General features: G+C 49.1%; 1 protein-coding gene across 1 annotated transcript in view; it reads left to right on the top strand.

Annotated features, from left to right (window-relative positions):
• The window catches only part of LOC136576111 (antigen WC1.1-like), a 175,048-nt gene that overhangs the window by 99,310 nt on the left and 61,375 nt on the right, over positions 1–14,363 (top strand). Inside the window, exons 8-10 of the mRNA XM_066575132.1 lie at positions 5,818–5,862; positions 9,543–9,680; positions 9,935–10,000. Coding sequence (XP_066431229.1) covers positions 5,818–5,862; positions 9,543–9,680; positions 9,935–10,000 — 249 coding nt within the window. The remainder of the gene's footprint in view (positions 1–5,817; positions 5,863–9,542; positions 9,681–9,934; positions 10,001–14,363) is intronic.

The following is a 14,363-nucleotide window of genomic DNA, read 5'->3' as shown; positions in this document are numbered from 1 at the left end:
CTTTTTCCCAAAAATTGGAAAAAAATACTATATTTGGGCTGCCTGTGACCGTCTTCAGTTTACTGCGTGTCTGCTGGGGGTAGTAGTCGCTCATTATTACCCAGCTAAGCCTGTGACCGTCTACAGTTTACTGCGTGTCTGCTGGGGGTAGTAGTCGCTCATTAATACCCAGCCTTGCGCATAATTTTTTCTGGCTGCACTGTGCTTTCAATAACCACAGCCATCCTCCAACAGGGAAATCCATATACAGGCTATATAGGCAGTGGGCTTTTTCCCAAAAATTGGAAAAAAAATACTATATTTGGGCTGCCTGTGACCGTCTTCAGTTTACTGCGTGTCTGCTGGGGGTAGCAGTCGCTCATTATTACCCAGCCAAGCCTGTGACCGTGTACAGTTTACTGTGTGTCTGCTGGGGGTAGTAGTCGCTCATTATTACCCAGCTAAGCGTTATAGCAGGCTTGCGCATAATTGTTTCCTGGCTCTGCAGTGTTCGTTACATGATCGCCGTCATCCCGCCAGAGGGAAAGAGTATACATATATACGCTGCATACGGTGTCTATCTGTTTTTTTACCTCACCATTTTAAAAAATTGAAGCAAAATACTTAAAGCCTACCACTGGCCTTTGGCCACTTGACTGGTTCTGCGCTGTGAATTCCAGTAGCTCAGTCATACACACCTAGGTCTCACTACAGGCTTGCGCATAATTGTTTCCTGGCTCTGCTGTGCGTTCCGTAAGCGAAGTCAGCCTCCAACCACAGGCCAATAAGCGGCACATTTAATTACAGCGTTGTGTTTCTGCTCTACTCGTAATACACCATGCTGAGGGGTAGAGGTAGGCCTAGAGGACGTCGACGTGGACGCGGGCGAGGACGCGGAGGCCCAAGTCAGGGTGTGGGCACAGGCCGATCTCCTGGTCCAGGTGTATCGCAACCGACTGCTGCGGGATTAGGAGAGAGGCAAGTTTCTGGGGTCCCCAGATTCATTTCACAATTAATGGGTCCACGCGGTAGACCTTTATTAGAAACTGAGCAGTGTGAGCAGGTCCTGTCGTGGATGGCAGAAAGTGCATCCAGCAAACTATCCACCGTCAAGACCCAGTCTTCTACACCGTCCACTGCTGCATCCCTGAATCCTCTCGCTGCTGCTCCTCCCTTCTGCCAGCCTCCTCCCTCCCAGCAAATGACACATTCAGAAGAGCAGGCAGGCTCCCAGGAACTGTTCTCGGGTCCCGGCCTTGAGTGCGAAAAAATGGATCCTCTATCACCTGAGGAGTTTCTCATGACCGATGCCCAACCTTTGGAAAGTTCCCGGGATCTGGGTGAGGAGACTGGGGACTTCCGGCAACTGTCTCAAGAGCTTTCAGTGGGTGAGGAGGACGATGACGATGAGACACAGTTGTCTATCAGTGAGGTAGTAGTAATGCCAGTAAGTCCGAGGGAGGAGCGCACAGAGGATTCGGAGGAAGAGCAGCTGGACGATGAGGTGACTGACCCCACCTGGTTTGCTAAGCCTACTGAGGACAGGTCTTCAGAGGGGGAGGCAAGTGCAGCAGCAGGGCAGGTTGGAAGAGGCAGTGCGGTGGCCAGGGGTAGAGGCAGGGCCAGACCGAATAATCCACCAACTGTTTCCCAAAGCGTCCCCTCGCGCCATGCCAGCCTGCAGAGGCCGAGGTGCTCAAAGGTCTGGCAGTTTTTCACTGAGAGTGCAGACGACCGACGAACTGTGGTGTGCAAGGTTTGTTGCGCCAAGATCAGCTGGGGAGCCACCACCACCAGCCTCACCACCACCAGCATGCGCAGGCATATGATGGCCAAGCACCCCACAAGGTGGGACGAAGGCCGTTCACCGCCTCCGGTTTGCACCAATGCCTCTCCCCCTGTGCCCCAACCTGCCACTGAGATCCAACCCTTCTCTCAGGACACAGGCACGACCATCTCCCGGCCTGCACCCACACCCTCACCTCCGCTGTCCTCGGCCCCATCCAGCAATGTCTCTCAGCGCAGCGTCCAGCCGTCGCTAGCGCAACTGTTTGAGCGCAAGCGCAAGTACGCCGCCACGCACCCGCACGTTCAAGCGTTAAACGTGCACATAGCCAAATTGATCAGCCTGGAGATGCTGCCATATAGGCTTGTGGAAACGGAGGCTTTCAAAAACATGATGGCGTGGCAGCCCCGCTCTACTCGGTTCCCAGTCGCCACTACTTTTCCCGATGTGCCATCCCAGCCCTGCACGGCCACGTCTCCCGCAACATTGTACGCGCCCTCACCAACACGGATCCTGGCAAGGTCCACTTAACAACGGACACATGGACAAGCACAGGCGGGCAGGGCCACTATATCTCCCTGACGGCACATTGGGTGAATATAGTGGAGGCTGGGACCGAGTCAGAGCCTGGGACCGAGTCAGAGCCTGGGACCGCTCACGTTCTACCCACCCCCAGAATTGCGGGCCCCAGCTCGGTGCTGGTATCTGCGGCGGTGTATGCTTCCTCCACTAAACCACCCTCCTCCTCCTACGCAACCTCTGTCTCGCAATCAAGATGTGTCAGCAGCAGCACGTCGCCAGCAGTCGGTGTCGCGCGGCGTGGCAGCACAGTTGTGGGCAAGCGTCAGCAGGCTGTGCTGAAACTACTCAGCTTAGGAGAGAAGAGGCACACAGCCCACGAACTGCTGCAGGGTCTGACAGAGCAGACCGACCGCTGGCTTTCGCCGCTGAGCCTCCAACCGGGCATGATCGCGTGTGACAACGGCCGTAACCTGGTGGGGACTCTGCAGCTCGGCAGCCTCACGCACATGCCATGCTTGGCCCACGTCTTTAATTTGGTGGTTCAGCGGTTTCTGAAAAGCTACCCACGCTTGTCAGACCTGCTCGGAAAGGTGCGCTGGGTCAGCGCACATTTCCGCAAGTCCAACACGGACGCTGCCACCCTGCGGACACTGCAACATCGGTTTAATCTGCCAGTGCACCGACTGCTGTGTGACGTGCCCACACGGTGGAACTCTACGCTCCACATGTTGGCCAGGATCTTTGAGCAGCGTAGAGCTATAGTGGAATACCAACTCCAACATGGGCGACGTAGTGGGAGTCAGCCTCCTCAATTCTTTACAGAAGAGTGGGCCTGGTTGGCAGACATCTGCCAGGTCCTTGGAAACTTTGAGGAGTCTACCCAGATGGTGAGCGGCGATGCTGCAATCATTAGCATCACCATTCCTCTGCTATGCCTCTTGAGAAGTTCCCTGCAAAGCATAAAGGCAGATGCTTTGCGCTCGGAAACGGAGGCGGGGGAAGACAGTATGTCGCTGGATAGTCAGAGCACCCTCATGTCTATATCTCAGCGCGTTGAAGAGGAGGAAGAGGAGGGGGAGGAGCCTGAGGTGGAGCAGGGGGAAGAGACAGCCGGGCCCACTGCTGAGGGTACCTATGCTGCTTGCCTGTCATCCTTTCAGCGTGTATGGCCTGAGGAGGAGGAGGAGGAGGATGAGGATCCTGAAAGTGATCTTCCTAGTGAGGACAGCCATGTGTTGCGTACAGGTACCCTGGCACACATGGCTGACTTCATGTTAGGATGCCTTTCTCGTGACCCTCGCGTTAGACGCATTCTGGCCACTACGGATTACTGGGTGTACACACTGCTCGACCCACTGTATAAGGAGAACCTTTCCACTCTCATACCCGAAGAGGAAAGGGGTTCCAGAGTGATGCTATATCACAGGACCAGCTGATGGTAAAATTCCCATCCGACAGCGCTAGTGGCAGAAGGCGCAGTTCCGAGGGCCAGGTAGCAGGGGAGGCGCGGATATCAGGCAACATGTACAGCGCAGGCAGGGGAACACTCTCCAAGGCCTTTGCCAGCTTTATGGCTCCCCAGCAAGACTGTGTCACCACTTCCCAGTCAAGGCTGAGTCGTCGGGAGCACTGTAAAAGGATGGTGAGGGAGTACGTAGCCGATCACACAACCGTCCTCCGTGACACTTCTGCTCCGTACAACTACTGGGTGTCGAAGCTGGACACGTGGCCTGAACTCGCGCTGTATGCCCTGGAGGTGCTTGCTTGCCCTGCAGCTAGCGTCTTGTCAGAGAGGGTGTTTAGTGCGGCTGGGGGAATCATCACGGATAAGCGTACCCACCTGTCAACTGACAGTGCCGACAGGCTTACACTCATAAAGATGAACAAAGCCTGGATTTCCCCAGACTTCTCTTCTCCACCAGCGGACAGCAGCGGTACCTAAACAATACGTAGGCTGCACCCGCGGATGGAAGCATCGTTCTCTATCACCATAAAAAACGGGGACCTTTTAGCTTCATCAATCTGTGTATTATATTCCTCCTCCTGCTCCTGCTCCTGCTCCTGAAACCTCACGTAATCACGCCGAACGGGCAATTTTTCTTAGGCCCACAAGGCTCATTCATATTACTTTTGTAAACAATGTTTATACGTTTCAATTCTCATTAAAGCGTTGAAACTTGCATCTGAACCAATTTTTATTTTAACTGGGCTGCCTCCAGGCCTAGTTACAAATGAAGCCACAGTAACCAAAGCGATTAATGGGTTTCACCTGCCCTCTTGGTTGGGCATGGGCAATTTTTCTGAGGTACATTAGTACTGTTGGTACACCAATTTTTTGGGGGCCTCGCCTACAGTGTAATCCTAGTAATTTTTATGGGCTTCGCCTGCACTCATGGTACAGCAAGGTGTGTGGGGTTGGCCTACAATTTTGCTACATAAATGTAACTGGGGCCTTGTCTATACTGCAACTACTGAAATGTGAAAGAGACTGTTATCTCCCTAAACTGCTGCAACGGGAATGTTACTGTGGCCTGTCTTGACTGCTACTACTACTGAAATGGAACTAATACTGTGCTCCCCCTATACTGCTGCTTCGGAATTGGTACTGGGGCCTGTCTTGACTGCTACTATTACTGAAATGGAACTAAGACTGTGCTCCCCTTATACTGCTGCTAGTGATATGTTACTGGGGCCTGTCTAGACTGCTACTACTACTGAAATGGAACTAATACTGTGCTCCCCCTATACTGCTGCTAGTGATATGTTACTGGGGCCTGTCTAGACTGCAACTACTACTGAAATGGAACTAATACTGTGCTCCCCCTATACTGCTGCTAGTGATATGTTACTGGGGCCTGTCTAGACTGCTACTACTACTGAAATAGAACTAACACTGTGCTCCCCCTATACTGCTGCTTTGGAATTGTTACTGGGGCCTGTCTTGACTGCTACTATTACTGAAATGGGCGGTTGGGCAGCATGTTACCCAGGAGAAGTGGCAGCAGAGTGTCATGCAGGCAGTGATTGTGCTTTGTTGGAGGTAGTGTGGTGCTTAGCTAAGGTATGCCTTGCTAATGAGGGTTTTTCAGAAGTAAAAATTGTTGGGAGGGGGTTCACTCTTGCCGCTATTGTGGCTTAATAGTGGGACCTGGGAACTTGAGATGCAGCCCAACATGTTGCCCCTCGCCTACCCTATCCGTTTCTGTGTCGTTCCCATCACTTTCTTGAATTTCCCAGATTTTCACAAATGAAAACCTTAGCGGAGCATAGGTCCCATACAAAAATGCTCGGGTCGCCCATTGACTTCAATGGGGTTCGTTACTCGAAACGAACCCTCGAGCATCGTGGGAAGTTCGACTCGAGTAACGAGCACCCGAGCATTTTGGTGCTCGCTCATCTCTAATCGGCATCTGTAGGTATACAAATAATATAATATGATAGATCTGGTTATATATTACACCACAAATGAATCTGCTGAATCGGAAATGTATTTTTACTTTGACCAATACTTCTGATTCTGTCACTTGTAGGTCCTGAGAACAATATTACTCCTACTGCCCTGACCACAACGCCAGGTAACATAATAAAGAGACATTGGCTAAGATATAATAAGTGATACCAACTCTTATGGCACAAAACTGACTGATTACAATATATGAATGACTGTCTATAACACATATCTATAAAACATAGAATAACCCAGTCTCATAAGAATATTGACTATAATAAGACAAATTGATACCAGAGAACATGATGCATGGCTATCTTATGTACTAAACCTGGATACAGATTATAACGATTAACCCCTTAACGACGGCCCCATCGGGATTCTACGTCCTCAGAAAGTGGGCTTTAATCCTAGAGGACGTAGTTTTATGCGTCCTCTTAGGAATAATGCCCACTTGCCTGAGGACGTGACAGCTCCATGCTGTCGGTGCCCGCAGGTAGCCGACAGCATGGAGCTGTCATCCCAGGATGTGGGCAGTCACCCCCGGCATTGCGATCCAATGGATAGCGCTGATCGCAATAAAGTAAATAAAACTGTCAAAAAAGTTAGTTATTCAGCTGCCCTGATGGATCGGATCCATCAGGGCAGCTGAAAATACTCACCCGGCTTGTCCGCAGTGTCCCCCGGAGATCTGGTCCTCCCGCACCCGCCGCCGGCCTTCTGCGCATGCGCGCCAGACGATAATGTCCCACGCATGCGCAGAAGCCCGGGAGCCCCCGGCAAATTTAAAATCTCCTGGCTCCCGGCTCCTGAAGATAGCCAGGAACCAGGAGGTGTTACCGGGGACCGCTGTGAGCGGTCCCCGGGCACGCGATCATGAAAAAGTTTTAAAAGTTTTTTAAAAAGTATCAGTTTCACCTCCCTTCATGGATCGAATCCATGAGGGGAGGTGAAAATACTCACCTAAGTCCTCCCCGAAGTCCCCGTCTGCGCGTGCACAGAGGGGCTCGAGCCCCGGGAAATTTAAAATCCCTCTGCTCCTGGCTGCCATGTGTAGCCAGGAGCAGAGAGATTATACCGGGGACATGATCCCTGTTTTCCAATGGATAGCAGTGATCATGTAAAGTAAAAAAATGTGTAAAAAGTGAAAAAAAAGTGTAAAAAGTAAAAAAAAAAGTTTAAAAATGTTTAAAACAAGTTTAAAAAGCTTGCGTTTCATCTCCCCCCACGGATCATATCCGTGAGGGAGGATGTAATGACGTACCTAAGGCCCGCAGATTTATCCGCGGACCTTACCCCAGCTTCTGCGCATGCGCCTGTCGCCACAATGGCAGGCGCATGCGCAAAAGCCATGGATTGCCAGGATAATTTAAAATCTCCCTGCTCCTGGCTACAAAACTTAGCAGAGAGCCTGAAGATTTCACGGGGGGCCGCGGTGAGCGGTTCCTGATCACGTGTTTGCCGTTATCCAATGGATAATGGCGATTTACATAAAAGTAAAAAAATGGTGAAGGTTCATCTCCCCTCACCGATGCGATCCAACGGGTGCTCCTTCCATTATAGGCCTAGCCATGTGTCCTTTAAGTAGATTAGGGCCACAAAGGGTATGGTTCTGAACACGGGGCAAAAAGGGGTATCCATTTTGGGGTGAAAGTCTTCATTCCTATGTGTGCTGTACAAAAAAAACCCAGTTTTTAAAATGATACAACTGCCAAAAAAATGAAAATTGTAATTTTTTTCCTACTGCTTTGCTTAGATTTATTCAAAAATTGTAGGGTAAAAATACACAGTACACTGCTAGATGAATTCTTTAAGGGGTCTAGTTTTCAAAATGGGGTCATTTGTGGGGGTTCTCTGTCGTTTTGGCCGCTCAAGGGCTCTAAAAGTGGGCAATGGGGCCTAAATCACCTTCATGCTAAATTTCTGTTCTGAAAGCCACCGACTACTCCTTTCATTTTGGGCCCAGTTGTGCATCCACACATAAGATTAGGGCCACAATGAGTATGTCTCTGAATACGGGACAAACAGGGGTATCCATTTTGGGGTGCAAGTCTTCATTCATGTGTGTGCTGTACAAAAAAGAAGTTTTTAAAACAACAGAATTGCCAAAAAAACGAAAATCACATTTTTTTCCCTTCTGCTTTGCTTGAATTCATTCAAAAACTGTGGGGTCAAAATGGGCAGTACACCCCTATATAAATTCGTTAAGGGGTCTAGTTTTCAAAATGGGGTCACTTGTGGGGATTCTCTTTGGTTTTGGCCGCTCAAGAGCTCTACAAAAGTGCTATGGGGCCTAAAATGCCTTCAAGCAAAATTTATGTTCTGAAAGACGCAGGCTACTCCTTTCATTTTGGGTCCCGTTGTGCATCCAGACATAAGATTAGGGCCACAATGGGTATATTTCTGAACACGGGAGAAACAGGGGTATCCATTTTGGGGTGTAAATCCTCATTTTCATGGGCACTATAGGAAAAAAATATGTCTTTAAAATGACATATTTGCAAAAATATAAAATTTTATTTTTTCTCCTCTAAATTGAATTAATTCATTCGAAAACTGTGGGGTCAAAATACTCATGACACCCCTCAGTGAATACATTAAGGGGTGTAGTTTTTAAATTGGGGTCATTTGGGGGGTATCTATTATTCTGACACTCACGAGCCTTTGCAAACTTGGCTTGGTGCAGGAAAACAAAGTGTTCCTCAAAATGCTGAAAAGTAATGTTAAATTTGTACGTCCTCTAAATGGTTAAAAAAAACACAAAAGTTTTTCACGTGTGCATTCAGAATAAAGTAAACAGAAATATATATCTTATCAAAAATTTGTACAGTATGTTTGGACATATTTGAGATATACAGTTGAAAATGTGAAAAAATGACAATTTTTTCAAAATTTTTCCAATATTGGTACTTTTAATAAATATACACAAATTATATTGGTCTCTTTTTACAACCAAAATAAAGTACAACATGTGGTGAAAAAACAATGTCAGAATCACTTGGATATGTAAAGCCTTTACGGAGTTATGCTACGTTGAACAACGCATGTCAGATTTCCAAAATTTGGCTCCGTCACTAAGGCGCAAACAGGCTTCGTCACTAAGGGGTTAATCTGAACTAAAATAATAAAGATAACACGTGGAAAGTTCTGTTCACATTCATTATATGAGATTGATGTGCTCTGTATGGACAAAAGTATTTGGACACTGCATGTTTTTCAGAAAAAGTGCGTTATTATTTTATTTAGTAATGCGTTGGCCGTCCTTTTGCTTGTATTACAGCGGCAACACGTCGAGGCAGACTTTCCACAAGTTCTCTGTAAGTCTGGGCAGGAATAGCTCGCCATTCCTCATGCAAGGCTATGAGAAGAGATTGTTGTGAAGATGGGCATGGGTGGCAGTGTCGTACCCATCGCTCCAGTTCATGCCACAAGTGCTCGATCAGACGAATGAATAGTTATTACAAAATGAGCAGCTTATTTTACCAATACCCTTCCCAGCATACCGTAGTTGCATATTTGCTGATTTTCTGCAGTGTCTAAATACATGTTCATATATGTGTATACCAGTGTTTCTCAACTCCAGTCCTCAGGACCCTCAGTAAGTCATGTTTTTAGGACATAGTAATAACACCTGTGGCATTGTCTGTGGCATTGACTATAATTACAGCACCTGTGCAATACTGAGGAAATCCCTAAAATATGAGCTATTGGGGGGGTTGGGGGGCGTGAGGACTGGAGTTGAGAACCACTGATGTATACGATGGATGTCATTATTGTAATTCTGAATTTATTTCTATTTTCTTATAGCCCAGCGTCCAGCACTGCCATCTTCTTCCACTACCTCTAATGTGTTCCTTGTGATCTCTATTATTTCCCTGCTCTTTCTTGGTATTGCAGTCATTGTAATAGTATACTTGATAACACAATCCAAGTGGTATAAAAAAGGTGAGTTTAGTAATAATGATAATAGTCAGATCCAAATATTCCCATGACCAATAACTTGTATATATCAATAGAGAAGTCATTACCAGACCTGACTACCATGTCCTATACATGATGGAGTTCATTGTGTCTGGTTGTGTGTTGGTTCCATTACTTCTCTGTATGAAGCTCTACAGATCTAGTATTCTATTATTTCTGTATATAACATTAAATTCTAATCTTAGTCCTCAGAAAATTCACTTCCATTTCTCTTCAAGACCCAGTATATGAAGAGATTGATTTCACATTGATGGAGATAAACAAGAGCTTGCCCCAGGAATCAGGTAAGGAACTTGTAAGTATTCTATTTAGAATAATGTTCTGTATAACTCCTGTAAGGGTCTCACAGGACAACTGTCATCCCCATAGATGCTCCAAATCATTACTACAGCAAGTTGGGATCATATGAATGGCTGTTGTTTGTGTACTTTAACATTGAGGGATTGTGTTCCACTTATTAATGCTTTACTCTCAGTATTGCTGGTAGTATTGCAGGTTGGACCCCCACCAAATATCATGCATCTTATTAATATACCATAACTAGAGATGAGCGAGCACCAAAATGCTCGGGTGCTCGTTACTCGGGACGAAATTATGGCGATGCTCGAGGGTTCGTTTCGAGTAACGAACCCCATTGAAGTCAATGGGCGACCCGAGCATTTTTGTATATCGCCGATGCTCGCTAAGGTTTTCATTTGTGAAAATCTGGGCAATTCAAGAAAGTGATGGGAACGACACAGAAACGGATAGGGCAGGCGAGGGGCTACATGTTGGGCTGCATCTCAAGTTCCCAGGTCCCACTATTAAGCCACAATAGCGGCAAGAGTGGGCCCCCCCCCTCCCAACAACTTTTACTTCTGAAAAGCCCTCATTAGCAATGCATACCTTAGCTAAGCACCACACTACCTACAACAAAGCACAATCACTGCCTGCATGACACTCCGCTGCCACTTCTCCTGGGTTACATGCTGCCCACCCCCCCACCCCCGCGCACGACACAGTGTCCACAGCGCACACCAAATTGTCCCTGCGCAGCCTTCAGCTGCCCTCATGCCACACCACCCTCATGTCTATTTATAAGTGCGTCTGCCAGAGGAAAAGTAGGCACACACTGCAGAGGGTTGGCATGGCTAGGCAGCGACCCCCCCATAAAAGGGGCAGGGCGATAGTCCACAATGCTGTACAGAAGCAATGAGAAATCCAATCCTGTGCCACCTCCATCCGGAGCTGCACACGTGGGCATAGCAATGGGGAACCCATGTGCCACACACTATTCATTCTGTCAAGGTGTCTGCATGCCCCAGTCAGACCGCGGTTTTTTATAAATAGTCACAGGCAGGAACAACTCCGCAATGGGAATTCCGTGTGCACCCACAGCATGGGTGGCTCCCTGGAACCCACCGGCGGTACATAAATGTATCCCATTGCATTGCCCATCACAGCTGAGGTAATGTCGTGCTTAATGCAGGTGGGCTTCGGCCCACACTGCATGCCCCAGTCAGACTGGGGTTCTTTACAAGTGGACAGATGTAGGTTCAACTCTGTGTGCACCTACAGCATGGGTGGCTCCCTGGAACCCACCGGCGGTACATAAATATATCCCATTGCATTGCCCATCACAGCTGAGGTAATGTCGTGCTTAATGCAGGTGGGCTTCGGCCCACACTGCATGCCCCAGTCTGACTGGGGTTCTTTAGAAGTGGACAGATGTAGGTTCAACTCCGTGTGTACCCACAGCATGGGTGGGTGCCAGGAAGCCACCGGCGGTACATAAATAAATCCCATTGCATTGCCCATCACAGCTGAGGTAATGTCGTGCGTAATGCAGGTGGGCTTCGGCCCACACTGCATGCCCCAGTCAGACTGGGGTTCTTTACAAGTGGACAGATGTAGGTTCAACTCCGTGTGCACCTACAGCATGGGTGGCACCCTGGAACCCACCGGCGGTACATAAATATATCCCATTGCATTGCCCATCACAGCTGAGGTAATCTCGTGCTTAATGCAGGTGGGCTTCGGCCCACACTGCATGCCCCAGTCAGACTGGGGTTCTTTACAAGTGGACAGATGTAGGTTCAACTCCGTGTGCACCTACAGCATTGGTGGCTCCCTGGAACCCACCGGTGGTACATAAATGTATCCCATTGCATTGCCCATCACAGCTGAGGTAATGTCATGCTTAATGCAGATGGGCTTCGGCCCACACTGCATGCCCCAGTCTGACTGGGGTTCTTTAGAAGTGGACAGATGTAGGTTCAACTCCGTGTGTACCCACAGCATGGGTGGGTGCCAGGAAGCCACCAGCGGTACATAAATAAATCCCATTGCATTGCCCATCACAGCTGAGGTAATCTCGTGCTTAATGCAGGTAGGCTTCGGCCCACACTGCATGCCCCAGTCAGACTGGGGTTCTTTACAAGTGGACAGATGTAGGCTCAACTCCATGTGCACCTACAGCATGGGTGGCTCCCTGGAACCCACCGGTGGTACATAAATGTATTCCATTGCATTGCCCATCACAGCTGAGGTAATGTCGTGCTTAATGCAGGTGGGCTTCGGCCCACACTGCATGCCCCAGTCAGACTGGGGTTCTTTACAAGTGGACAGATGTAGGTTCAACTCTGTGTGCACCTACAGCATGGGTGGCTCCCTGGAACCCACCGGCGGTACATAAATATATCCCATTGCATTGCCCATCACAGCTGAGGTAATGTCGTGCTTAATGCAGGTGGGCTTCGGCCCACACTGCATGCCCCAGTCTGACTGGGGTTCTTTAGAAGTGGACAGATGTAGGTTCAACTCCGTGTGTACCCACAGCATGGGTGGGTGCCAGGAAGCCACCGGCGGTACATAAATAAATCCCATTGCATTGCCCATCACAGCTGAGGTAATGTCGTGCGTAATGCAGGTGGGCTTCGGCCCACACTGCATGCCCCAGTCAGACTGGGGTTCTTTACAAGTGGACAGATGTAGGTTCAACTCCGTGTGCACCTACAGCATGGGTGGCACCCTGGAACCCACCGGCGGTACATAAATATATCCCATTGCATTGCCCATCACAGCTGAGGTAATCTCGTGCTTAATGCAGGTGGGCTTCGGCCCACACTGCATGCCCCAGTCAGACTGGGGTTCTTTACAAGTGGACAGATGTAGGTTCAACTCCGTGTGCACCTACAGCATGGGTGGCTCCCTGGAGCCCACCGGTGGTACATAAATGTATCCCATTGCATTGCCCATCACAGCTGAGGTAATGTCATGCTTAATGCAGATGGGCTTCGGCCCACACTGCATGCCCCAGTCTGACTGGGGTTCTTTAGAAGTGGACAGATGTAGGTTCAACTCCGTGTGGACCCACAGCATGGGTGGGTGCCAGGAATCCACCGGCGGTACATAAATACATCCCATTGCAGTGCCCAACAAAGCTGATGCAACGTCAGCTGTAATGCAGGTAGGCTAAAATTGAATTTGATTACACTGTAGGCGAGGGCCCCCAAAAATTGGTGTACCAACAGTACTAATGTACATGAGAAAAACTGGCCATGCCCAACCAAGATGGCAGGTGAAACCCATTAATCACTTTGGTTAATGTGGCTTAATTGGTAACTAGGCCTGGAGGCAGCCCAGTTAAATAAAAATTGGTTCAGGTGAAAGTTTCAACGCTTTAAAGAGCATTGAAACGTATAAAAATTGTTTAGAAAAATTCTATGACTGAGCCTTGTGGCCCTAAGAAAAATTGCTCGTTCGGCGTGATTACGTGAGGTTTCAGGAGGAGGAGCAGGAGGAGGAGGAGGAGGAATATTATACACAGATTGATGAAGCAGAAATGTCCCCGTTTTGGATGGTGAGAGAGAACGATGCTTCCATCCGCGGGTGCAGCCTACGTATTGTTTAGGTATCGCTGCTGTCCGCTGGTGGAGAAGAGAAGTCTGGGGAAATCCAGGCTTTGTTCATCTTGATGAGTGAAAGCCTGTCGGCACTGTCGGTTGACAGGCGGGTACGCTTATCCGTGATGATTCCCCCAACTGCACTAAACACCCTCTCTGACAAGACGCTAGCCGCAGGACAAGCAAGCACCTCCAGGGCATACAGCGCGAGTTCAGGCCACGTGTCCAGCTTCGACACCCAGTAGTTGTAGGTGGCAGAGGCGTCACGGAGGACGGTCGTGCGATCGGCTACGTACTCCCTCACCATCCTTTTACAGTGCTCCAGCCGACTCAGCCTTGACTGGGGAGCGGTGACACAGTCTTGCTGGGGAGCCATAAAGCTGTCCAGGGCCTTAAAGAGTGTTGCACTGCCTGGGCTGTACATGCTGCTTGATCTCCGCGCCTCCCCTGCTACCTGGCCCTCGGAACTGCGCCTTCTGCAACTAGCGCTGTCGGATGGGAATTTTACCATCAGCTTGTCCGCCAGGGTCCTGTGGTATAGCATCACTCTCGAACCCCTTTCCTCTTCGGGTATGAGAGTGGAATGGTTCCCCTTATACCGTGGGTCGAGCAGTATGTACACCCAGTAATCCGTAGTGGCCAGAATGCGTGCAACGCGAGGGTCACGAGAAAGGCATCCTAACATGAAGTCAGCCATGTGTGCCAGGGTACCTGTATGCAACACATGGCTGTCCTCACTAGGAAGATCACTTTCAGGATCCTC

The sequence above is a fragment of the Eleutherodactylus coqui genome, chromosome 8, assembly GCF_035609145.1.
Source record: "Eleutherodactylus coqui strain aEleCoq1 chromosome 8, aEleCoq1.hap1, whole genome shotgun sequence".
Taxonomy (NCBI): domain Eukaryota; kingdom Metazoa; phylum Chordata; class Amphibia; order Anura; family Eleutherodactylidae; genus Eleutherodactylus; species Eleutherodactylus coqui.
This window is presented reverse-complemented; position numbering and strand designations above follow the sequence as displayed.